At 35.1% G+C, this 24,706-nt stretch overlaps 1 protein-coding gene and 1 long non-coding RNA gene across 7 annotated transcripts in view; one reads left to right on the forward strand and one right to left on the reverse strand.

Annotated features, from left to right (window-relative positions):
• adgrl1a (adhesion G protein-coupled receptor L1a) overlaps positions 1-24,706 on the reverse strand; it is a 374,293-nt gene that overhangs the window by 185,202 nt on the left and 164,385 nt on the right. For 5 of the 6 annotated variants that reach the window (XM_087245088.1, XM_087245092.1, XM_087245087.1 and 2 more), the window contains exon 2: positions 13,556-13,725. In XM_087245088.1, the coding sequence (XP_087101214.1) occupies positions 13,556-13,625 (70 nt within the window). In that variant the 5' untranslated portion in view covers positions 13,626-13,725. The remainder of the gene's footprint in view (positions 1-13,555; positions 13,726-24,706) is intronic. The other variant, XM_087245090.1, reaches the window with a different exon arrangement.
• LOC147846022 (uncharacterized) overlaps positions 1-24,706 on the forward strand; it is an 885,319-nt gene that overhangs the window by 16,025 nt on the left and 844,588 nt on the right. The gene's annotated exons all lie outside the window — the stretch shown is intronic.

Consider the following 24,706-nt stretch of genomic DNA (forward strand, 5'->3'; position numbering starts at 1 on the left):
TTTTATCACTATAGACATTTGTTATAATTTGACATCAAGTTCCCCCTTGAAGTGGACTCAGGAGTGCACATACCTTTCAATCAAACTTCAATTTAGTGTGCTGTAAGTGAATTTATATCACATTTATTTACAGGTGTATATTACTTAACACATTTAAAGTCAGTTTTGTCTGTGTGAAGACACCACAATATGTAGTGTAGTGCAAATCCCTGAACAATCAGAGGTGAAGAATAGATTTCCTGTGCTGAGGGAGCAACAAACGGAACCCTGTGTTAAATAAGAGAAACAGACAAAACAGTCAAGTGCTGGGGTTCAAGGACTGGAATTGAGAACCACTGGAACTGTTAGGTTTATCTGTGCCTGCATTTGTTAATGTTCAGACATGATGTAGCCTACTTTATTTATATTCTTGCCTATTTTAAAGAAATGTTATTGTGTGACAAGCAGCATGAAGATCAAATAAACGTGTATATACAGAATTTCCTTTTAAATTCAAAGAACGTTTGTATTATTTTATTTTATTATTGTTAGGAATGTTTACTTTGGCTGCACGATGGCTCAGATGTGTTGCAATATTTTGTAATGAGTTTGTTTTAGATCTGCTCTTTTTCCATGGTACATTATTAATAACCATTTGGTACACAAGTTCACAAATCTAGACATATAATACAATGAACCCGGTGTTCCCCAAGGGTCATCATTGGGGCCAATACTCTACAGTGCATGTCAAAGCACAAACCAAGAACAAAGACTTTTCTGTAGACCTCCGAGACAAGATTCTTTCGAGACACAAGGCTGGGGAAAGTTACAGAAAAAAATGTCTGCTGCTCTGAAAGTTCTAAGGAGCACAGTAGTCACTATCATCCACAAGTGGAAGACGTTTGGAACCAACAGGACTCTTCCTAGAGCTGACTGCCATCTAAGCTAAAAGAGCCTTTGTCAGGGAGGTGATCAATAATCTGATGGTCACTCTGTATGAGCTCCAGCATTCTTCTGTGGAGAGAGGAAAACCATACAGAAGGACAACCATCTGTGCAGCAATCCACCAATCAGGCCTGTATGGTAGAGTGGCCAGACACTTCCCATCTGGAATTTGCCAAAAGGCATTTCAAGGACTCCCAGACAATAGGAAACAACATTATTTTCTCTGATGAGACTAAGTTAAACTCTTCGAAGTGAATGCCAGGCGTTACGTTTGGAGAAAACCAGGCACCACTCATCACCAGGCTAATACCGTTCCTACAGTAAAGCATGGTGGTGGCAGCATCAAGCTGTGGTTATGTTTTTCAGCAGTAGGAACTGGAAGACTAGTCAGGATAGAGGGAAGATGAATGCAGCAATGTACAGAGACAGCCTGAATGAAAACCTGCTTCAGAGTGCTTTTGACCTCAGACTGGGGCAACGGTTCATCTTCCGGCAGAACAATGACCCAAAGCACACCGCCAAGCTATCATAGAGTGGCTTCACAACAAATTGGTGAGTTTGAGTGTCTTTGAGGGGCCCAGCCAGAGCCCACACTTAAATCCTATTGAACATCTCTGGAGAGATTTGAAAATGACTGCACACCCTTGCTTACCATCCAACCTGATAGAGCTTGAGAGTTACTGCAAAGAAGAATGGGCAAAATTCCCAAAGACAGTTGTGTTAAGCTTGTGGCATCATATTCAAAACGACCTGAGGCAGTAATTGCTGCCAGAAGTGCATCAACAAAGTATTGAGCAGAGGCTGTGAAAAATGATGCACATGTGGTTTTTCAGTTTGTTTGTTTTTTTGTTTTTTTAATTTAAAACAATTTCAAAAGCATTTTTTTCACATGGTCATTCTAGGGTATTGTTTGTAGAATGTTGAAGAAATAAATTAATTCACTCCATTTTGGAATAAAGCTGTAACATAAAAAAAAAATGTGTAAAGCACTATGAATACTTTGCGGATATTATATAGTCATTAGTCATTCGTAGCAGCCCTAAAGATGATGCAAAATGACATAAAGTATTTCATGAAATGAGAAAAACAAAAATATGACAAAATGCAAATTCGCTGAAAGATGAAAGAGCGGTGAGGATTAGAGCAACGGCAACCAACTAAAAATCAACATCACAGACTTCCAAATAAATAGATAAATAAAAACAGAAAAAACGCACATTGAGCAAACAGTAAGACTCCCCTTCAAACAGTATCCCGGCTCTGATTGAGCAGCAGAGCTTTGCTTTTATTTATGCATTAAAATCAGCCAACACATGTATGAATTGAGCCCTCGCTGCTTCAAAAGCCAATGAATGCAGCATCCATGCAGCCCAAACAAATTCCTCTCTCATTAAACATTCAGGCAGAAAAGTGCTCGGAGAAAAATACAGCAAAACAGCTGGTCCTCCAGAGCTGAATGAGAACTCGAGAAGAGGAGGAAAAAGAGAGATAAAGAGAGAGAAAACGTGTGTGTGTGTGTGACTAGAGGTTTTTTTTTTTTTTTTTTGGTTTTCCACAAGAGCAGCCATGAAGTGAGGACTTAAGTGTGTGTAAGATGAGGACAGATTGGAACAGTCAGATGGCCTGCTGCAATCACACACACACATAGACAGAGATAAATAAACACACAAGCACTAAATGAAACCGCCATGTCAAGACTTCATCATGCACCCTTGAGTGATTCATACGCTATCCCATTAAAGAGCACTAATGCTGTTTCACGGCCTATCTGCGCATTTACAAGCACAGATGAAGGAGCTGCTTCGGCTATTTGTTTACAAGGAGTGTGTGTCTGCGCCTGTGTCTTTGAGAGTCTGCAGGCTGTGTTTCAGACGAGATGTTAATGCTACTCCCCACTAAAGTGCTGTAAAGCCACGTGATGGTGTTGAGTAGCATTAAACAAGTCGGATGAGGTTGTATAATGTCACGGTTAGTCACCAAATGGAAGTGCAGAAATAATGGATCTTGCCAAAAAAAAGGTTGCCGAAAACACTCTTCTGTCTTCCAATGTTCTGATTGAAAAAAAAGGTACTATAATAAGAATGAAAAAAAGCTGGCATTTTTATCTAACTTCAAAGCATCGTTGGTTGCCACGTGATTTGAAATGTGCCATTTTTGCTAATCTGTGTTCAGTCCTGCAGGCAGGGATTTTAAGATTACTTAAACTATAAAAACAATGAGACTAACACTGCATTCTAGACAAAAGTTAATTTGTCAGGCTAAATTCAAGACATTTCAGAACACAGCGTTCTCCAACCTCCACCTGAAAGTATCCGACTATGTACAGCCAGTTATGTTTTGTGCAAGCTAAATATACATCAATAGGGTTTAGGTTCTGGTTGACACTATGTCACACCATTATGAATCAACAATAACATTCAATAAGTGAGTTTAGGGTGCTTTCACACCTAGACTTTTGTTTCAAAAGTCTTGTTTGCCCAACGCGGTTCATTTGGCATACTGTATGTGAAACCAGCAATCCCACACGGATCCACGCCAAAACAATCGCTCTGAGATTGCTTGAATGAGAAGGTCTCGGCTCGATTGAAACAAACTCTGAAGAGGATCAATTGTAGTGAAAAAGCGATACGAGTCTGGTTAAATCTAAATATTTTATGGATATGTAATTGGAATACGGCTATATAAAGAGACAATTATAAGTAGGGTAATGCCAGTAGGGCGGGAGGTCATTCAACAGACATCCTAAGTCTCCTAGAAGTTTTGGGAGTGTCCCGCAAATGCACATAGACTGCTGGATGCCCGCAAATGAGTGATAATCTCCCGCAAATCATGCATCTCCCTATGGTCCTCAAATACATTGTGCACCCTTCTCACCCCTCCTCACCACATCATTCCTTGCTCTTCAGACACGTTGCACGCACCCTGTCAAACACCAGCATACCACCACCCACCCTGACAGCTCTGCAAAATAATCCATGAAACTCTGACCAATGTGAGTAGAGTTTACTCACACATGACTTGTTTTAGGTCTTTTGGTTCATTTAGAAACTTTGCCGTGTGAAAGTGAACCGCACCAAGGGCAACAATGTAACAATTTAATCCCTGCTTCGGAACAACTGAATCGATTCACAGGTGTGAAAGCAACCTTTATCTCTGAAAAAAAAAAAAAAAAAGCGTTGTGCATTTCTAAATGTGCCTCACACAGGCGAGTGGGATTGACAAACCACCTGTAAAAACACTCTTTTTTACCCTTTGACTTCATCTCAATAAGGAAAACAATGTTTGCTTGTAAATGTATTTACTTTTTCTGCCCCAAATGCCTCTTTTGCACAATATCTTGCACAAATTGTTCTGTCTTTTGTACAAGTACTGGCTTTGGTGATGTTTATAGTTAGTAGTTAGTATAGTTTACTTAGATTACGACTCCAGCGTGTTAGTTATACTCTGTTATGCTATATTTTCCTTGTTGTTGCACAACCTGCCTCAGTCATACTATATAACAAAGGGTAACCAGCAACATCACATATTGACTTCCAACTGATTACACCATTCTAAAACACAATGAAAAAATCCTCTCTCACAGCGAATCAATCAAACGGTACGACTACCATCGGCAGTACTGCTTACCCTCCGACATCTCAGAAAGGCAAGAAAGCATCCACCGTATCGCCATTCATTTGTGTCACTCAACATCTCAAGGTCTCTCAATAGAAAAAGCCATAAACGAAGTCTTCAAGGGGGAATATTTGACATATGAGTGAGCATTAGATTGACTACTGGAATATTTCACTGCAATTCGGGAGTGTGAGATCAAGGGGCGAGCGTGAGACGGAGAAGTGATTTTATGCCAGATGTGAGAGTGTTACATGAAGGCGTCAGAGTATTAGACTAAGTAAAAAGTATGAGACATGCTGGAGAGTGTTTGAGCTGTTAGAGTACTAGACAATGCTGCATGCAAGGATAAAAAGAAGACTGTGAAAGGGTGGATACAATAAACTGTAAGGGGATTGAAGAGATGAGAAACTAAAAGTAGGTCATTGATTACTCATCCTGGAGTTCTTGCAAAACTGTTTGAGTTTCTTTCCTCTGTCGAACACAAAGAAAAATACTTTAAAGATTGTTGGAAATCTATTGGAAAGCATCCAGAATTTTACTTTACTTTGAATGACTGTTTCCACATTCTTCAAAATATCTGCTTTTGTATTCAACAGAAGAAAGAGATTCAAGTTTGCGTAAATTTTCATTTTTGGGTGAACTATACATTTAAGTGGATCAGAAAGTGCCATGTGTTGTCGCGAATCCAAATTTTACTTAAGTTGATCATTTGGTATAGAAGGTGGATTATATGAAAGGCAAAGGTCTTTAGATCAGGGGGTCCCCAAGTAATTATTTGTTGCTTTTACAACTGGGATCAATGGGCAGTGCATATTAATTTTAGAGAAAGTGTGTTTGTTTCAATGTACAGTATGCACTTAAACAACATGCACCTAACAAAACACATTCCACACTAGCATGCCTATAAGCAGTTTGTGGTTATTAACTTTGGCATTTAAACATTGAAAACTGAGAGGGGAAAACATAAACATAACATTCATGTACAGTATTGGATGTGCTTGAGTGAAAAAAAAAGAAAGAAAATAAAACGTTTTGAAATCTGATTTATATATATATATATATATATATATATATATATATATATATATATATATATATATATACTTATTTCAATTATATGTCTTCTGGGGAGGGGCATGTCAGAATCTCATTTTCAAGGTTTGTTTTGTCAAAAAAAAAGCAGTAATAATGCTAAAGATTACCTACACATTTATTTACACTAGTATAAAAATGTGATCCCTAATTATAGTGGGCATATCCCTTATTTTCACATCCCAATGTTGACAGGTATGTATTTAATTAACTCATTACTTTCAACGCTGAGTTCAAAACTCTTTTCAAATGAGTAGAATCAGTTAATTTTTAGTTAACTACACACATTTCAATTGATAAAGTTGACTGTTGTGTTTTACAACATACAACATATTTATTTATTTATTGATTTTTTTTTTTATTTATTTATTATTTATTTTTTGCTTTGTAATGCTTTGTAAAGAGATGAACAAATTGAGCTGTTTATTTTGGTCTTCTGAGGAGACCCAAAACACTTTACATGATGAACAGATTTAATTTAGGCTTTTGTTCAATTATTTATTATCTTAGCGCAAAGGCACATTTAAAGGGTCACGAAACACCAAAACACATTTTTTGAGCTGTTGACAGTGGTATATGTGTCCCACACTGCTAAAAACACTATTAGGACACCTATATTTTACTAAAAAGTGTAAATTGGTTGTTTTTGCGTTATTACAAGCAAATTCGTACTTCCGGTTTGAAACTAATTTTTTAAGCTGCGTCACGGTCATGACATAATAGCGTGTATTCCAGCGTGCAGACTGGGCGTCTGTGCCAGAGTGAGTCTTATTACGTCTTACAGTGTGATGCATTAATGCATGAGTAAGGCTTGGTTCAAACCAATAAGCGCGCTCTATTGCGCAATTTCATTAATATTCATTACTATCACCGTGTTTTCAGGACAGAGACGCCACGTTGTGTTGGCAAAACAAGCGTGAAGTGTTGCTTTTATAGTTTACTGCAGTTAAGTTTCGTTTTCATTTTCTCTCTGTGAGAGCTCAGAGTCACGTGTGGATTACAGTGTACGCGACGCGCGACAACAATAACTTACGTGTCTAAGGAGGATTATTGTTTACCTGAGAGCTGTTCTCATCTGCAAACGCTGAGATCTGGATTCGTTTGTAGTATTCTCTTCATAAAGATGCGGCTCTAGTTGCTGGTGATTGTCCTGTCTCTACAGATTTGGTAAGTGAGCGACCAGTGCTCTTTGTTTATTCAGTTTGTTCGTATCTAACAAACTATTGCACAGAGTATAAATACGTTAGCACCACAACCAAACTTTAACCTTGTGTAGGGTTTTTACCGCATTTAGTGACCGGAATAACACGTGCGGCTTTCTGACACTACCTGCCGTGTGCATCTAAGTTTCCGGGAAATGCGGAGGTTTTTTTTCTCTCATTCGCCGTGCGGTATCAAACATTGCATGAAAAATACACGCTTAGAGCAGCTCCTCGAATCAAATATCTTGTGTGTGGCGAGGGGCATGAATGAATTCCCTGAATGAAAGAGCCAAACTGCAGTTAAAGTCCAACATTTAATATTTTGGCAAATAATTCGACTACAGATGTCCATGTAGGTTAAACACCATCACTTTCTTCTGTATGTGTGTGTGTGTGTGTGTGTGTGTGTGTGTGTGTGTGTGTGTGTGTGTGTGTGTGTGTGTGTGTGTGTGTGTGTGTGTGTGTGTATTTTGACTCTGAAACTCGCGCGTGCCCAAATAGACACTCCCACACCATTCCACTTTTCTTCCTCCGACACTCCCCCCTAAACAGAGCTGGACACGCCCACTTTTCTGACTTTTTCCAAAGTAGAGGTGTGAAAACACCCTGCTGAAACGAGGGGGTTTCATGGCCCTTTAAGTGCAAAGGGAAAATGTTGGCTGCAACTCTAAGATGATCAAACCAACACAATCTCACGGCAATTTGTAACTTTTAGATCTAGTGGCTAATTCATAATAATGCATACAATCCAATTAATACATTTTAATACAAGTTGCGCCAATTGCACCAATGGGGTACAATTTGGGTTCGGGGAAATTGCTCCTTTTATTCAATTCAATTCAACTTTTCAGTTCAACTATTTATTGTCATGTGCACAGTAAGGAAACACGTTTCTCTGTACAATGAGATTCTTACTTTGCCGTCCACAGTGAAGTCATACACACAATATACACATCATACGCAACATACACATAAATACACATATATACACAGAAGTGACTGAAGTATGATTAAAAAAAGTAAGTATATAAATATCTACGAAAGTAAACAATATATAAAACTCATTTAAGTAATGAAACAGATGTAAACAATGTACAGTGGTTCTTAAATTGTGCTTATTATTTAAAAAAGTGCCTAGTGCAATTGGCTTATGTGCAAAAAATAGTGCAAAAAATAGTGCAAACTGGGATGGAGAAATGAAAATGCACATGTGTTTTCATACACTTCCAGTTACTGTAGATGAATCGATAAAAAAATTAATAAATAAATAAGCACTTTTCAACAACAAAGCCTTGTTGTTAAAAACTGTTCTGCTTATTTATTTATTTATTTATTTATTTATTTATTTATTTATTTATTTATTTATTTATTTATGTATTTATTTATTTATTTATTTATTTTGCAGAAACTATGCAATTTTTATTATTATTATTATTATTATTATTATTTTTGCAGGATGATCCATAGAGCAGCTTTTATTTGAAAAGTCTTGTGTAACATTATAGATGTATAATGTGTATAGTGTGTGTCTGGTGTGCGTGTCCTTGTTTATTTAGTGAAGTATACAATTTTAGAAAACTATTCTCAGTCTCCTACATATACTCAATATACACATCCATACGCACACAAATGCACAAAGAAGGCAAGAACAGCAGAAATGGGAAACAGAATTATGTGCTCGGTGCGAGTGTGTGTTATTTGTGGCACGCTTTAATGGCAACACAAGGCGATCAATGAGCCCATAGAGGAACGAAGGCTTCCTTATTTCTCCAAATTGCCTGCGCTAGCAGCACAACCTTGATAACACTCAATTGATTATTAATGCATTATTAATCCAGAGCCAGGTCACAGAAACAGCTGGAGGCACTCATGCACACACACACACACGTACAGCACATTGATAAAGCGGCTTCATGCCCGCGGCCAAAACGTGTCCAATGGAACACTGAGTACATCACATCAATTCACAGCGGCAGAACCAGGCAAATTAAACACAGCAAATACAGCCGCCACCAAATATACCTGGACAAGCAAGAGCTGCACGCTCCCCTGCTCTCGGGGTCTGGCACTGGCCCCATGGAGCAGCAGATGGTGCACTGGTGTCGGACTGGAAGGGCACTAGCTGGACAGACTCCCATCCCCCTAGACCTCAGGCCTATCCCATCCACATCAGCTTTACTGACACATGAATCCCTCCACACATCCATCACACACACATACACGCCAACTCACACACATACATGCAGACATATTCATGGAGCATATATGCTAGTAAGAGTTTAAATGAAGAGTAATTTGCAGAAATTTGAATGTTTTGTTGACAATAAACTGTCTAAATGGTACTTGCATTTTAACATAAAGGTGTCCATTTGGTTTCTTTCATTAGTGTGAGAAAGAAAAAAAGTCTCATATATTTTTTCATATATAGTCTCATATATTTTTTAATATTCTTTAATTAACAGGTTCTGTATATAATGACATGATTTTTACCAATTTATTTACTAGTATGAATTGCATTTTAGGGTCTTGATCTCTGTTTTGTTGACTTTGGAAGTTCAAAGTTCAACAAAGAGACTTGTATTGACATTTGAGCTGTTTTGAAACATTTATTGTTTTATTCATTATTCAAACCCCTCACACAACCTGACTTATAACATTTTTAGTCAACTTTTCTTTTTTTTTTTTTTCTTTTTTTTATGGACCACAATTGACAAATGGTGCTCAGAAAATTGAACACAATGTAACATCATTGTGGTTAAAACATGAATAAATAAATAAATAAATAAATAAATAAATAAATAAATAAATAAATAAATAAATATATTTATTTTATGACTTCAGCTGTACACTACATACAGTATACAGTATACAGAATATGGCAAATTTTCTCAAATGGATTATTTCCATGTGGGTTGGATCCCTAAATGCAGGTTTTAAACATACAAAAAAAAAAAAAAGATGAATCATATATATCCAATTTGTAGGTTTTGAAAGAATCAATCATTAACACTTATTGACCAATAATAGATAATAGTTCACTTAGTAGTTTTCTGTGAGTCAATCAAATCTGAGTGTGCTGTCATTGTATTTGACGAACAAAGTTTTTTCACTCGCTATTATTATTGACATGTAGCTCAAAATGCAATCAATGGCAATTTACTACAGGACTCACATTAACATCAAATCTAACAGGAATGGGTTGATAATATTGATTAGTTGATTTAAATCTACCCTCATTTAGGTAAAACTATTGATTCTCCAAGGAGAAGTGTTTTGGTAAATATGTACTAAAATGCATAATCAATATATTTTTTTTTTTACTCAACTTGTTAGGGATGTCTGATATATTAGAAGAATAAACCACATTTACCCCCATGAAGAGGCCCTTTAAGAGAAAAAAAAAATAGCTTAAAGGGGTTAGTAATTTTGACCTTAAAATTGTCAAAAAAAATTTAAAACTGCTTTTATTCTAGCTGAAACAAAACAAATAAAACTTTCTCCAGAAGAAAAAAAAATATAGACATATCATGAAAATTTCCTTGCTCGGTTAAACATAATTTGGGAAAATATATATAAAAAAGTGGGGCTAATATTTCTGACTTCAACTGTTGGTTTTAATATAGGTTTTTAATAAATGTGACATATGTAAAATTGGCAAATGTGGCAACCCCAGATTAATATAGTAACTTAGCTGAAAAGAAAATGAATGAATACATAAAATGTATATATATATATATATATAAACCTCCAAATTATGTTTAACAGAGCAAGAAAATTTTCATGATATGTCTGATAATATATTTTTTTTCTTCTGGAGAAAGTTTTATTTGTTTTGTTTCAGCTAGAATAAAAGCAGTTTTAAATTTTTTTGACAATTTTAAGGTCAAAATTATTAACCCCTTGATATATATATATATATATATATATATATATATATATATATATATATATATATATATATATATATATATATATATACAGACAGTCAATGTAAGGAGTTTTTAATGTGATTTTATAAACTAGTAGTGTTTTGAAATATATAATATTCGTGATAACTATAAAACCGTGATTGTTCCTCAGACTATCATTGTACAACCAAAATCTATTATCATAGCATCCCTACCTGCAACCATTGACTTCCATAGTTGTTTCCACCATGGATGTAAATGGTTACAAGTTTCCAGCTTTGTGTTTAACAGAAGAAAGAAACCCAGAAAATATTGGAACTAGTTAAGGGTGAGTAAAAAGTGATTTTGTTTAATTAAAGTACATGACAGTTTCTGCATAAAATAAACACTACAAGGCAGTATAATGCCACAAACCTTTGTTCCTTTTCACACTAGTGATATTTCTAAGAGCATATATATAAATAAATAAAGGTGTATTTTTTTGTGCAGTTCTTTGCACAACACCACATACATATGACAAAACAAATTAACAATGTCTATGATTGGTAATCCATTATGTTTGTTTCACCTATCTATTTTCATATGGACAATGTTTGCTCTATAGCTCACTTTGAAGGTATTGTTCCCTTAGTAATGTATTTAAGGTTCACAATAAATAAATAAATAAATAAACAGCAACCTCTAGTGGATTTGTGTTCTGAAATGTGCAACAAAACAGACCAGGAGCAATGTATTTTACATTTCATAAAAATGTTAATGAGGCCATTGTTTCCAATGCCTTGTGCTGAACACTTTGCAAGAAACAACTGAACAAAGTGAGTGAGAGAGAGAGAGAGAGAGAGAGAGAGAGAGAGAGAAAGAGAGTCTTGTTAAACCACTCACTTTTTGCTGAATTAGATGCAGTAAAACTATCCAAATAAACCTGAAACTAAAACATGCTCTTTGAGAGCAAGATAAAACACTTACAAAATGTGCTCAAACACAATGTAATGCAAGATCTAATGTGGTATGGTCAAATTTCTGCTTCCAAATAAAATCCTAAACCTTAGAGTACACACTGTATTGATGTGCTGCCATTTTATCTGCAGGGTAGAAATCTGATGCAGAAGCCATGTAATGCCTTAAATAGTACTAAACTCATTTCAAGTACAATTCCAAACCAGCAATTTCACCATGGGACACAGGCACTACAAAGCACACAAAAGACTGTGACCTCTAGGGTCTGTCACCAATTCCTCTATTGAGATCAGGTTTACACACACACAACTCTCACTAGCTGGCCTCAATTACACTCACACCTCTAAACCTCATCGCCATAGAGAACACCAATGCAAGCCGCTCTATACGGGGTTTAGAACCACCAAATCGAACAACTAAAATGACATATACCACACTATAGTCGAATTAATGAACCCATACATAAGAGAATACACCTATCGTCACCTTGTAATTATAAGGTTTTATCTGCGTGCTGAATGATTTTGAGATATTAAGCTTTAAAGTTTTTGCATTCCATAAAGCAAACATTATGTGTGTAACATTTTTTTTATGTTTTAAGTAACAAGTCTTAAAATGTAAACAACACACACACATATATATACATATATATATATATATATATATATATATATATATATATATATATATATATATATATATATATATAAACCCTGTGCATATATATACAAACCTTGTCCATACTTCATATTTACGTCAAATAAGCTTGTTATATTAATTTGCAATGTACAGATATTGATGTTTCGCAATGTTTTTACACTACATTATTTGAATCTACCGAGCTAAGTTTACAATGTTTGCAATGTTTACATTGCTCTACTTACATTAAATCTAAATCCCAAATATCAGAACAGAATAAAATTAAATAATTTTAAGATTTAATTAATATAAGTTTTAATGTTACTGACTAATGCACTTACTTAAGTTACTCTTATTTCATTCATTTATTTTCCTTCTGCTTTTACCCTGTTTTAATACAGCGCAATGAATGTTGAATGAATAAGTGATGAGTGAATGAATGTTGAATGAGTTATGTATTTTGGAGAATGGGAAAATAATCTCTAATTGCATATTTAGTATTTAGTAATTAAAAATTACAATGTCCTGTCCCAATAGGTGGATTTAGAGGCTTTTACTTAAAAAGCACTGGTGGATTTAGATGCTTTTGACACAAAAGAAAATCTTCCTTGTTAAAAACCCTAGAATTGTCTAAAGTGACATTTTTGAAAAAAGTTTTTTATTTTTTTAAATTTTCTAGCTAATGACCTTTTCATTATCTATGAAATGAAACTTTTGAACTCAATTACAGGAGCATGATAGAAAATGCTCACTTACAAGAAAAGAGGTCTGATGGATTTAAAGGGTTTTGCATCTGAACTCTTCAAATATTCTGTCCGTTAAACAGCACTTGGAAAATATGTGAAAAATAATTAATTTTACAGAAGGGCTACCAGTTTGGAATTCAGATGTATATAATGAATGAATTTCAGTGGCACAAATCAATCAACTCATGTAATCAATACCAAGTAATGATGCGATAAATAACAAAACGTTCAGGAAAAGAAAATGAAGCTACTCAAGTATAGAGGATGCCTTCAAATGAACAGAAAATAGATAAACAATAGGACTCCAAGCATCTGATTGGCTGCCCAAGCATTTGCATCTACTGCATTTGATGTATTAGTCAAAACAACTGTTTAACATCTGCAAAACATGTGACACTCTGGGGAAATGAAACAATAAACTGCGAGTCTTTTGCTCTCGGGTGATCTGAAGAAAAGTAGATAAGCTACAAACCCTGTGCAGAGGGTCTGACGTGGCTCAGGGCAATGGTGCAGGTGAAGAGGATCCAGAGAGCGAGAGCCATGCTGTGGACGGAGCGAAGGATGGTGGGGGGGAGTGCGGTCGGCGGGCGCTCGAATGTGGGGCACTCCTTCCCTCACGCCCTCTCACTGATGGAGAACCTGCTGAAAAAGAGAACGAGAGAGACAAATGAGGAAGAGGGATCAATACTAATAGCAGGACCTAAATTCTTACTGTCGGCCTTTCCCTTCTGCGGCTCAATAAAAAAGCAGTAGTGCCCTGTAATTTTGTTCGGTCTGTCAAAGCGATGCGGCCGGTTATTGCTCCAACCAGAGCTGTGCTTTCTGGCTCTGCACGGCCCATTTCATGTTACACTTATTCAACGTAATTGAGAGAGGAGCTTTGGGCGCACACTTGGTGGCGGTCGGTTGGAGTTAGATGACTACAGCTGAAGGGCAGCCATGTTGTTCTTGCGCTAACATGAAAACAGCTGTTCCCTGGCAAACACTAATATTCTGTGGTGCTGTTCGCCAGTGGTTTAGTAGTGACTAAGTAAACGGAAGCAAAACATAGGGTGCTGGAAAATGTTAATTGTTTAATTTGAAGGGTTACATGTGTGGATAGCATAATGCTGATTATGTTTTAATGTGTCCAAAAGCTGTTTGCTAAATAAATTGTTCATCCAGAAAGGAAAATCTAAACTTTAAAAAAATCCAACTTGAAAAACGTTGAAAATACTTGTTTTTTGGGGGCAAAAATCTGTAAAAATGTCTGAACAACTACATTTAACACATTTACTTAACCTATATCAAAATTTACCTCAATAGGTTAAAAATAATTGTTTAAGTTCACCCAAAAAAGCCTCTGCCAACTCAGACCTCCTTACTTGAAAAAAATAAAGGTTGCAGTATTTCTAATCCTAACAATGCCAAAAAATAAGTAACACCAATAATAACATAATGGCATCATTATTATTAACAACAACAACAACAATAACAAAATACTAGACTTTTCATGTGAAAGACCTTTGATGTGAATTTTAATCTCAAATTTACCTTGCTCTATAAAAAAGAAACTCAGCATATGATTGTTTTTTTTTTATCCTTGTCTTGTTTACCATTATTGTTGTTTTGCCTCCTGTCATGTTTCTAAATGTTTAAATAACATTAGTCTTATGTTTATATTATTTTTTAATTAATTTATTTTTTTTTACTATTTTTGTATGTTCTAATAATATATTATTTCTTAGTATCATTTTTTGTTTTTTTGTTCACTCAACTATAGACATTTTTGGTCAGTGGAACTGATGTTTTCAAAAATTGACTAAACAGGAAAAAATATAAAAATATGAAATTAAAAATATATAAAAAAAAAAAATTAAGGAAATACATTTTTTTTTTTTTTGTTCACTTAACTTCAAGCATTCCTGTGCAGAAAAAAAAAAAATGTTCAGTTGGCACAACTTAAAAAGTTTTGTTTCAGAGTAGTTTGCCTCTCCAAAAAACTAATAATCTTATGTTAACCCAACTAAATTGTTTTACTGACATATACTTTTAGGTTAGAGCAGCTGATGTTTTAAAATAAAAAAAAGGATAATGTTTTTTTATTTTATATTTTTTTTTAGTGGCTTAAATTTTTATTTTCAATTCTTTAAATCGTATTTTAGTGTATTTCTTCTCTTGATTACAAAAAAAAAAGTTATTTTGAAGAATGTTGCAGTGTAAAACAAGATTGTTGCCTTATTTTTTAGTTTAATGAAATTAACTTGTCTGTCATCTGCACAGATCAAACTTTGTAAAACCTTAAAAGTATCGTGTTTTTACAGTGTGGTTGATGCTACCTATTGACTTCGAATACGTCATCAAGATGGCGTAGAGCATGGCCGCTGTGTTGCCAGCTCCTCTAAGCTTTTTGCTCATCATAGCACACGTGCTGCAGATATTGTGATAATAAAAGTGATTTGATTTGACTTCCATTGGATTTTTTTTCTACTATGGAGGATACTAGGTAGCATCAACTGTCATTTTTCAATATATCTTGATTTACATTGAGCAGAAGACGTGCATGAGTAAATGGTGTGCTTACTTTCTTTTTTTTTCTTTTTTTTTTTGGTTTAAGGTCTAAAATCTAAAGTCAGTTATCCTTTTGTTGTTGATGTTGTTTTTGTGTCATTTTAGAACATCCATCTGAAGAAAATCTGAGTAAAATAAGAGTAGGTACACTGTAAAACTGTCCTTTCTATCAAAGTACACATCTTCAATAGTTCTTTGGCTACCAAAACTATCGTGTGTTGCGTTTTGCCAATGATCCAGTAGTAACAAATCAAGCAAAAGTAAAATGTTTGCTAGGAGTTGAAATAAAATCGAAGTAAGGGGAATAACATACAAATGATCTTAGAATTGCAATTAGCAGGATCATTAACAGCTAATAAAGTAATGCAAGTCTTATTTTTCCTCATGTAGGTCATATTTTATCATACCTGAGCAACCATTTCAAGTGAATCCGGGTAAAATAGCATGAGACTAGGTGCTGTTTAAAACTGTCCTTTCTGTCAAAGTGAGTTGCCTGCTGTTTCTCATGCAGATCCACATTTTCTGGCACAGCACGGCCCATTTGCTATTGCCCTTTTTCAAAATAACTAAGAGCAGCTCTAGGCACATACAGTATTTGATGGCAGTCAGGTACTGTTAGACGACTACAGCTGAATGGTGGCCATTTTGTATCTGCAACATAAGAAAAGGTGTTCGCTTGCGACCACAAGTATTTTTTGTTGCTGTTTGCCAATAATCTAGTACTGAATGTGCTTTTATACGACTTAAAATACATTCCGACCGAGGCAAGACCGAGGCTAACCGAGGCAAGACACATGCGAAAGAAGTTGTTAAAATTACAAGTGTGATAATACAAATAAGTGTATTAACAATAATTGACGTAAACCATCCAATTCTGTTATTGTAACATTTTAAAAGCAGCACTTCTCATCTAATGGCTTAAAACCTGTCTATTAGTAAGACATTGGGGTAACACCAGTATAAATAAATAAATAAAAAAATCACACCATTTACTAATGGCTTATTACATGCCTATTATCAAGGTATGAACTGTTTATAACACTTACAGATATGGCTACTAAGAATGCTTGAGTGATTTAAAGTAATGTCACACGTCTCCGCAGTAGACTGCAGTAAAGCAGAACATAGTCTGACACAAGAAATACATGGTCAGCAGAGTGCAGTTACGTGGCATAGTGAGCATACTGAACTGATATTCTTTAGCAGCCATAGCATGTAAGGCAAGCAATGTGAAGTCGGCATACTTTCTTGTGCTTTTTTCCTCCAGTGCAGTTTTTTTTTTTTTTTTTTAATAAGATTTTAACAGGCCTAAGTGATCAACTGTCTATTTTTTTAGCCTATTAATTTAGGCAGCTGTGTGTGTTAGCCCTGAACATAATTCGAATTACAAATTTGATTACACAACCATGCCTTATTAATGCATATTCTTGTTTTAAATAAAGTTGTACTTTAATAATTAATTGTGAAATGGAATCATTTGTTTCTGGAATAGTCCTAATAAAGCTATGAGACTAATGAAATAACTTACAAAATAACTCATTGCATTTATACCTAAATGAACAACAGAAGACATACAGGTACAAAATTCAAATCAAATATATTCTACAACTAACTTTTAATTGTCATAATATGTAGGCTAGCTTAAGGAGAACTATTCTAAACACCTGCCGTGAATTTCTCTACATGTCATTAGGGCTCCGTAACAACAAACATGCGGAGCGTGTGTAGCCTAAGGCTGAGGAATGTGCACTGTTGCCAACTATGTACAATGAAAAGGCGCTAAGCTCTGCCCGAAAAGTCGCTAGATTACGTCATACATTAATTTGCATATTACTGACGACATCACATTGTACCACTTCTGTTTGCTCAACAGCCTATGGTCAATAAAGGGGTATTTATATTTGCACTACACTTTAAGCATGTCAATTTAAGTAATTTTATTGCTGTTTGAATACATACCATTATAGATGTGTAGTGAATTTGCAGTAATCTCTCAGACATAAGTTCTGAAACACTCTCCTAAAATATCTGTGATTGTGAACAATAAAATAGTGAACGGTCAAATTAAATTGTTTTCCCAGAGATGGGTTGCAGCTGGAAGGGAATCCGCTGCGTAACACATATGCTGGATAAGTTGGCGGTTCATTCCGCTTTGGCGACCCCAGATTAAAAAAGGGAAGCCGAAAAGAAAATGAATGAATGAATTTAAATTGTTAAAATTTAGGACAAGTTACTGTACAAGGGAAATATCTCACACTGCCAGTGCTAAATCATTTGCCGTTGGTACGCAGAGGGATGATCTGCTGTCAGGCTGCAGGTGGGAGAGACTGCTGTACGAGGACTGGGCCGTCGGTCAGTGCTCTGAGGCGGGGGATGGACCATCAGAGGGAGGAGAGGGGGGAACGGCATCACCTGCAGTTATAGAATCCTCAAGGTTGGTACAATGTTGTAGGAAGGTCGCTATGTTGAGGCAACGTTGTGTGTTTTTTGAGCTGTAGCTTTAGCGCTTTAACAAGTTTTGGGTAGGAATGTTTGTTCATCTTCCACCAGCCAAAAATAAAAATTCCATTTTCCATGCATGACTTCCCACTCCGCAAATTCACTCTTTTTGACTTCTCTGTCATCATCTTGCACAATTTGATCAATATCCTCATACTTTATAAATAATTTTTATAAAAAGCAATAATAAAATTATAAACAACTTCATTGTTTATTTGTTTATTGTTTTTAGAAAATATCTAATATATATATATATATATATATATATATATATATGTATGTATGTATGTATATACACACACACACACACACACACACACACACACACACATACACACACACATATATATATATATATATATATATATATATATATATATATATATATATATATATATATATATATATATATATATATATATATAATGTTTTTATTATATCCAATATTTGTATATATTTGAATTATTTTAATATCGCTTAGGCTATTTTATCTAGATCTATGAAATTGTGTTGAGCCCTCTTCTGCTGTATTTATTTTAGAGATTTATTATCTCCAAAATAAATAAATGAAGAAAACCCAGCCCCTCGAGGCATCGACATAGCTGAATCGAGTGCCCTCGCAAACACAAAAACTGTACAAGCTTCTAAACACACAAGACAATGGAGGTCAATGGAAAAGTGATTCTCAGTAGCCATATCTGTATGAAGTATGAATTTACCTCGCTAATCCTAACTAATACTTAAACACAACTGCTACCCTATTACTATTAACCCTCTGGGGTCAAAGACTGCTTATACGTGTTTTGACCTGTGGTGTCGTCAAAATGCTGAAATGAACTTAAATTACACTTTTAGTTTTGATCGTACAGATAAGATCAATACATCAGTCAAATATGTTATGTGTCTACTTTTTGTTGAGTACACTCACAACAACAACAAACGTGTTTGCTTTTGCAAAATAAGGAAAACAAACAGTGTAGGCAATCTGTCTTTTCTCTCTCCGTGAACTGCTTTTAGAAACGCGTCAGTAAAATGCGCTAAAACTCCACAAATACAATACGCACACATATAAGACATGTATTTCTAAAAAGCTTAAAGTGTCTACTTTAAAACGCAGCTATGCATGTTAAAAAAAAAAAAAAAAAATCTTAGTAAAGTAATTAGTATGACATCAATGCTAAGTCTACAACTAGTATTAGTAGTACTACTACTAGCTAACTAGTAGTTTATTGAGCTAAATATCTTAGTTATTTATTAATTAAAATAAATATTGATTAGTTAGAGACCTTGGTTTAGCATCTCATCCCCACTGAGCAGTATCGAGTCCCCATCAATATACTGGGGCGTTAGGACCAACAAAGACGACATGTCGATAGGCTCCCTGCTGGTCTCACTGACACCATTTCCGACAGCAACCTAGCTTTCCCATGTGGTCTCTCATCCAGATACTGACCAAGTGCAGCACTGCTTAGTTTCAGTGGGTGACCATAGCTGCTGTAGAACAGTATATATTCTGCATGATCTTATTCTACACACCTAATCCTACCCTAGTTAGAAGTTTAATAAGCTAAAAGTTATAGTAAACGATTTGTTAATAGCAATAATTGTACCCTGTTTTCTATGTCACAGTGGAACAATCGTTTCAAGCCAATCTCCATAAAACACAAACAGTAGCACCCTGTAATTCATTCTGTCAGTTAGTGCTGTTGGCTGATGCTCCAACAGAGACACATTTTCTATCACATTTACTCAAAATAACTTTCTGTTTGAGTTCTTGGCAAAAACCTGGTGACGTGCAGGTACAATTAGATGGTTAGAGCTGAACAGTGGCCACTGTCTTCTCCAATAACACATCAACAGCTGTTACTTGGCAAATGCTTCTGTGCAGTTTATTTTGAGTTTTTCATCACCAAGCATGCAATTGTAATCAAGTAAACAAAAATGAAACATATGCTGTTCGGTGAATTTGAATGCACTGGATATAGGCCCAAAAAACGATCTCTATGCAATTACTTTAAAATTAACATCTAAATTCGAATTGTAGAAAATAGCACACTACCATAGTGCCACTATAAAGAGGTTCAAAACTCAGTTTTGGTAATAGGAGTTGGTGTAAATTTACTAATAAATTAACAAGTCTGACTAGGAATAGAAGAAAAGACTACTAGCAAACTAATAATAACACACTACCAACATTACACTTAAAAATGGGTCAAAACTCATTGTTGGTAATAGAAGATTGTGTAAATTTGCAAATAAGCAAACAAGTCTATCTAGCAATTAAAGAAAATACCATTTTCATATGTTGAACCACTTCAAAATGGGTTAAAACTCAAGTCTCTATTTATAGAAGTTGCAGTGAATTTATGAATAAACTAACTAGTCTAATATGAATTGTCGAAAATGATCATTCACATGTTGTGCATGCTCAATATGGGTCAAAACAAATATCTGGTAATAACAGTTTGTGTAAATTTACCAATAAACTAACATGTCTAATTGGGAATTGAATGTAAATACCACTAGCACACTACACACTACAATAGCACCACTCCAAACATGGGTCAAAACTTTGGTTGGTTTCAGTTTACTAACATGTAAACTACAAGTCAAATTAGGAAATCGCAGAAATGTTATTTAGGGTATTCAGTGGACAATAATGCATGGTGGCACTTAATTTCATTCATGCTTTTCAAATTGTTTAAGATGTATATTATTGTATGCAAATGTTCCTGTTTACCGGCTTGTTAGCTGATTGTGATAATTGACTGCAGGTGCTGTGTAGAGCTGTTTGTCTATTTCTGGAGGACTTCCATTTGCAACGCTTTACCTGATGAAGACCATGTCGGTCGAAACGTAGTGTTTTTGTAATTTTGACTAAATAAAATTTTTTTAGAGCTAAAGTGGCAGTGTGCCGATTTACTTTGAATCTTTTGCTACTTATGTTTTTTGATCGTGCACCTGCCTTCAAGATTTTTCTAGATGTGCGCACATTTCTGTTTTTTGTAATAATCGCAGAAAAGACCATTTTCACATGTTAGACCATTTCAAAATGGGTCAAAACTCATTTCTGCACATAGAAGTTGGTGTAAATGCCCTAATAAACTAAAAAGTCCAACTAGGAATTGTAGAAAATAGCATTTTTACATGGGCAAGTGAAAGACCATTTTAAAATGGGTCAAAACTCAATAAACTATCAAGTCTATCTAGGATTGCAGAAAAAAATATCATTACTACTTTAAAATGGGTCAAAACTCATTTTTGGCAATAGAAGTTGCTGTAAATTTACTAATAAAGTAACAAGTCCAACTAGCAATTAAAGAAACAAACATTTTTACATGTTGTACCACTTCAAAAAGGGACAAAACTCCTGTTTCTGGTAATAAAAGTTGGTGTACATTTACTTACAAACAAACATGTCTAATAGGAATTGTAGAAAAAAAAAACATTTTCACATATTGTGCACTTCAAAATGGATCAAAACTAATCCGCTTGTTAAGTGGTGACGTGTTTGTGACGTATGTAATGCTGTTTCCGGGTCCAAGCCTCCATTCATTTGAATGGAGAAATCATTTGTTTATGACCACGTTTTGTTCCTTTCACACATTAAAGTTAATTTTATATAAAGTCATAGTGTACACAACAATCTCTGGGCTTGCTGCATATCAAATACCAAAAATTTAACAATTTCAAAAAAAAATAATCACTTTCTGGCCATCGGATATTAGGCATGGACATATATATTGTGATCGTGATTTTCGAAAGCATTAAATTAGCTTATTAAATTAGTTAGCGTTATTATTACCATTTCATGAGTCTCCCCATTCAGTTTAATAGAGCGCTTGGACCCGGAAGCCGCTTCGCGTGACGTCACACTTAACAAGCGGATATATGGTAATATAAGTTGGTTCAAATGTACTAATATAGTAACACATCTAACAAGAAATAGTAGAAATGTTCATGTTGTACCTTAACAAAATTGGTCAAAACAAATATTTGGTTATAAAAGTTGCTGTTAAATTTAGTAATCTTCAACGAAGCCACATGTCCACTGTTGCTGTTTTCTAGCTCTTTACCGCTCGTTTCACTTCATGCCTATACTCAAAATAATTGAGAGCTCTAGACACAAACTTGACGCAGGTCAGGTACGGTTAGACGGCTGGAGCTGAATGGCGGCCATTTTGCACCACACTAACACCACAACAGCTGTTCCCTGGCAAACTCTTCAGTTCCAGTCATTTCAGTGCCTGATTGGACGTGACGCGCTACATATGCATGGATGTGAGCCTTCAGCACACCGCAGGACATGCAACACGCAAACACCGAGAGTGGCCATTGCTCACTTTTAAATGAGAAAGAAATGCAAAGGTATAAAGAGGTATAATGAGTGTAAAAGAGAGAGAGAGGGAGAAAGAGAGCATGGACAGTTTGGAGTCAGTACTGCCAGAGGGCTCACACATCTCATTTGCCTAATGAAATAAATCACAGTCTGGAAGTTTCTTTCATTTGTTCTTGGAGGCTGCTCTTCCTTCAGGGCTGAAAGGGGAGAAAAAAAACCCCGACAGAAATGCTCTGAATTATTAGAGCTAATGCTGCCCCTGCTGTGCGTTCAGAAAGAACAGACAGACTGTACTGTGTGTGTATTGGAAGGGGAACCTGTGTGTGTGTATGTGTTTGTGCCTGTGTGTCTCTTAGAGGGGAATTACTTTGATCCTCATAACTCTCGACCCACTCTTTCCATTGATCTTCCCTAGTCACAGATGTGGAAAATAGATAGGAAAAGATATATATCTTTGAAATTAATAAATGCATTAGTAAATACTACTTCTTCAACTGCTATTACTATCACTGCTACTACTGTTACACATCCTACAACTGTTACTACTACTTTTACTGCTATCACTGCTATGACTACTACTATTTTACTACTAGTATTAATAATAATGCTACTGTTATTACGACTCCTACTACTAATACTACTTATGCTACTGTTACTACTACTATGTTTACTTCTACTAATACAACTGATACTACTGTTACTAGTTTTACTATTAAAAAAAATACAAGTAATAATACTAAAACAACTATTACTACTACTACTACTACTACTACTACTACTATTTTACTACTAATAACACTAGTAATACTGCTGTTATTACTACAACTACTACTACTGCTGCTACAACTGTTACTACTACAACTGTTGTTGTTGTTACTACTATTACTAATTGTAGTTTCAGTTTTACTACTAATAAATTTTGATAATGTTACTACTAATTCTATTACTGCTACTACTACTACTACTACTACTGTTACTGGTACAACAACTAAGAGTGCTTTCACACCTATACTTTTGTTTTGTAAACTGTCTCGTTTGCCTAGTTAGCGCGGTTCGTTTGGCATATGTGAATCCGGGAATTGCGCTCAGATTCGGGCCCAAACAATCGCGCCGAGATCGTCTGACAGAGGTGGTCTCAGCTCGGTTGAAACGAACTCTGGAGCGGATCGACTGTAGTGAAAAAGCGATACAATCTGAGCCTAGCTATATCACAGTGTACTATGGATATGTAATAAGCATAAGGCTATATGAAGGAAGAACGAGGAGTAGGGTGGGATGTCATTGCTACTGGTAATTGTGCGTTTCGTGTAAAATACAAAAGTGAAAGCATAATTAACGAGAGCTGTTTATCCGTTAGGAAAATTGACTGAACTGCAGTAGATTATGTGTTATTTATCTCTATAATGTAAAGCCTATAATGCAGTGGTTCTCTGTGGTACGCGGAGGAATCAATTGTGCATGTCATATGTCATATGTACATGTAACAAATATTTCAAAATTTCTCAAAAATTATTTATATATGAATATGATGAAATATAGCATATATTTCTAAGGTCCAGGCAATACTTCCAGGTGTTGATGAATTGGCTTCTATATGTAAATACTTTACATTTAAGTACAACAGGTTTTTGTTACTTTTTAAGAACAGTAACCGACCATTTTTAACTTTTAAAAGCACATTTTAAATTAAATGTTGGCATTTTTAGTTTTTTGTTAGTTTGTTTGTTTGTTTGTTTTATTTGAATTTTTTATTTATTTTTTTTTACATTTAAGCACAGTGCAGTGTTAATGTTCAGACTATTTTATAATGTTTAAAGTGGCTGACAATAATAAATATTCTTAATAATAGGAATTAATCTGCCATGTTTTTAAACTGTGCAGAGCTGTAGCTGCTTTATTGGGCCTACTAAACTACTGTATTTTAATACTGCTCATTATGGTAGTATTTAGAGAGAATTTATTTATTTATTTTTTTCTGAGGTGGTACTGAATGAAAAAGGTTTGCTAACCACTGCTGTAATGCATAAGCCAACTGCGGTGTATGAGAAAGTCTTAACCCTGCTCTATATTTAGTGATGACGTCTGTTGGGGCCACCATTTAAAATTAAAGTGCAGATTTTTGCTTATAATGTCTTATTGCTCATCATCATAAATTAAAATAAGGACGCATCACAGCAGAGCGAGACTTTGCAAAATAAACACTGAAACACTGACAAATGTGAGGAGAGTTTACTC

Source organism: Danio rerio, chromosome 3 (genome assembly GCF_052040795.2).
Source record: "Danio rerio strain M-AB ecotype USA chromosome 3, GRCz13ab, whole genome shotgun sequence".
Classification (NCBI taxonomy): Eukaryota; Metazoa; Chordata; class Actinopteri; order Cypriniformes; family Danionidae; genus Danio; species Danio rerio.